Source organism: Arachis ipaensis, chromosome B1 (genome assembly GCF_059453495.1).
Source record: "Arachis ipaensis isolate K30076 ecotype BB chromosome B1, ASM5945349v1, whole genome shotgun sequence".
Lineage (NCBI taxonomy): Eukaryota > Viridiplantae > Streptophyta > Magnoliopsida > Fabales > Fabaceae > Arachis > Arachis ipaensis.
In genome coordinates, this window is record NC_142436.1 from 26,670,376 (window position 1) to 26,672,813 (window position 2,438).

At 50.6% G+C, this 2,438-nt stretch overlaps 1 protein-coding gene across 1 annotated transcript; it reads right to left on the reverse strand.

The window, feature by feature from the left end:
• Window positions 1–953: 953 nt before the first annotated feature.
• LOC107648738 (uncharacterized) lies at window positions 954–1,505 on the reverse strand. Its single transcript, XM_016352572.1, has one exon. The coding sequence runs from the start codon at window positions 1,503–1,505 to the stop codon at window positions 954–956; it is 552 nt and encodes a 183-aa protein (XP_016208058.1).
• Window positions 1,506–2,438: the final 933 nt, after the last annotated feature.

Here is a 2,438-nt window from a genome sequence, read left to right on the forward strand (position 1 = left end):
GGCTGTGGAGTCCCTTAAGACAACGAATTCCGCTATTACCAATCTCTTCCCTTCTCCTCCTTTGATGCTAACTGGGAGGGTGACCACCCCATCGGGCTTTATGAAATTGTCTCCTAGGCCAATGACCTCATGCTGATGAGTTTTAAGGTCGGTCTCTCGGAGCCCTAGGGCATCAAAAACGTTTCTAATCATGATATTGGAGTCAGCTCCAGGGTCGATGAGGATTCGTTTGACCAAGCCAATTTCGACTCTTCCTGTGATCACCATGGGGTGTTCTCCGGGATGTCATGGAACCACTGATCTTCTGGCCTAAACGATATTCTTGGTGGTTCCTTAGACGACGTCTCGTGGCTACCTGACGATACGGCCAAGATCTTAGCGTCTTTCTTTCTCGCAGACTTCGACCTAGGGGGTGCATCTCTCCCGACTACAACGTTAATAATAGTGAGTCTGCGGTCATTGTCCTCGTTAGGCCCTTGCCTTGGCTTCACTACTCGGCTCCTGTCTTTTTTGGAACGTTCGCGTTCCCTCCTCTTAGGTTCCCTTATGAACTGAGAGAACTCAGTTAGTTTGCCTTCGCAAATGGCTTGTTCCAAAGCGTCCTTTAGGTCGAAGCAGTCTTGAGTTTTGTGGCCAAAACCTTTTTGGTAGTTGCAATATAAGCTCTTGTTCCTGCCTGTTCTGTCCTTCAGTTGCTGTGGTTTCAACAAGATGCTCTTGTCGGTGATCTGCTGGTAGACCTCGACGATTGGGGTCGTTAGAGGAGTATAGTTCGTGAACTTTCCGACTCAGGGGAAGGGCTTGAAGGGATTAGCCGGTCCTCCATCCTTAGAGGGTTCTTTCTACCTTTCTGTGTGCCCGGTTTAACGTGGGGAGGGGTTGGTTGGCTGCCATTTGTTGGCTGCCACCACCTGGCTCACTTCCTCGTCATTGATGTATTCCCTCGCCATGTTCTATTTCTCTTGCATGGTCCATACAGGCTTGGTGGTGAGATGCTTCCTAAAATCTTTGTTTAATAACCCGTTCGTGAGACACAGACTAGCCACTGAGTTGGTCAACCCGTCAATTTCCAGGCACTTGTCGTTGAATCTGTCGAGGAATTTCCTGGTCGGTTCACCGGCTCTTTGGGTGATCCCTAAAAGGTTAATGAGATGTTTGGCTTTGGCGATGCGTGTGGTGAATTGCGCTAAAAAATTGTGAGTTATGTCTGAGAAGCTCATAATGGACCCCTGTGGAAGTGCATTGAACCACCAGATTGCCGGTCTTGCCAAGGTCACGGAGAAAACACGACACCTCACTGCATTGCCGACACCCTCAAGGTTTATCCTGGTCTCAAAGGCCATCAGGTGCTCCTGAGGGTCTTGGGTTCTGTCGTATCTCATGTCTGTTGGCTTGTCAAAGTATTTCGGCAGCCGGACCTTAAGGATAGAGGGGTGAAATAGAGTCACTCCCATGATTAGGGCCACGTCACCTTCTCGGTCTCTCTCTGTTCTCACCTTGGCCATCGTGGGTCGAAGGAGATTGAGCATCTGCTTTATGCCTAGTACGGTCCCTCTAGGGGCTTCTTCCCTGGGCTTCCGATCTCATAGGGGGAGACCGGGTACGGGAGATGCTCAGGCTGGATCGATAGCGATCCTTGGCTGCCAACTCCCTTTCAAGATTTTGCACTTGGTGGCGTAATTCCTGCATGATCCTTGCGTTGTCACCACCCGTCCCCCCGGAGGAGCGTCTTTTCGGGGAGCGGGAAAGAGGGTCGTTCCTACGAGAGGGGTCTTCGTATGCTCGCGAGAGGAAGCCATAGAGGCTATTCTACTCATCAGGCGGGTTCCCTCCTCCTCACGCACTTCCTCTTCTTCCTGCTCATCGACCGAGCCCCACAGAAAATCCATTCACGCCAGAGGTCCCCACAGACGGTGCCAATATTCGGTTTCTCGTGTACCGAACGGGTTGGATTTGGTGGTGATGAAGGAGGGGGTGACTGGGAGATGGACGCTGGAGTGTTTCGGTGAGTGACTCCTCCGGCCTGATGAGTTGAGGATAAGGTGGGACCACCTACAAGAACTCCAACGCTCAAGTCAGTGTCCGTACAAAAGGCGGCTATTAGGGTTAGGGTTAGGTGACATACCTCTAAGGAGGGGTAGGTCCCTCCCCCTTTATACTCTCCATTCGTTCGTACCTCAGGTGGGCCCTTGAGGGCCAGGCCCACATGTTTGGAAGCTTCTGACAACTGTCCAAGTACTCACGGGAGGGGAGGTGACGTTTGGGTCACTTCCTGGGGTTGGACTCGGTAGACCTCCGAGTCGGCTGGTCGTCCGGACCCGGGTCTTTGGTTAGTTGGGTTGGGCCGGAACAATAACTATATGATTCAATATTATTAAATTAAAGTAATTAATATAAATAAAATATTTTTATATGAATCATATGTATTTATTTCTACT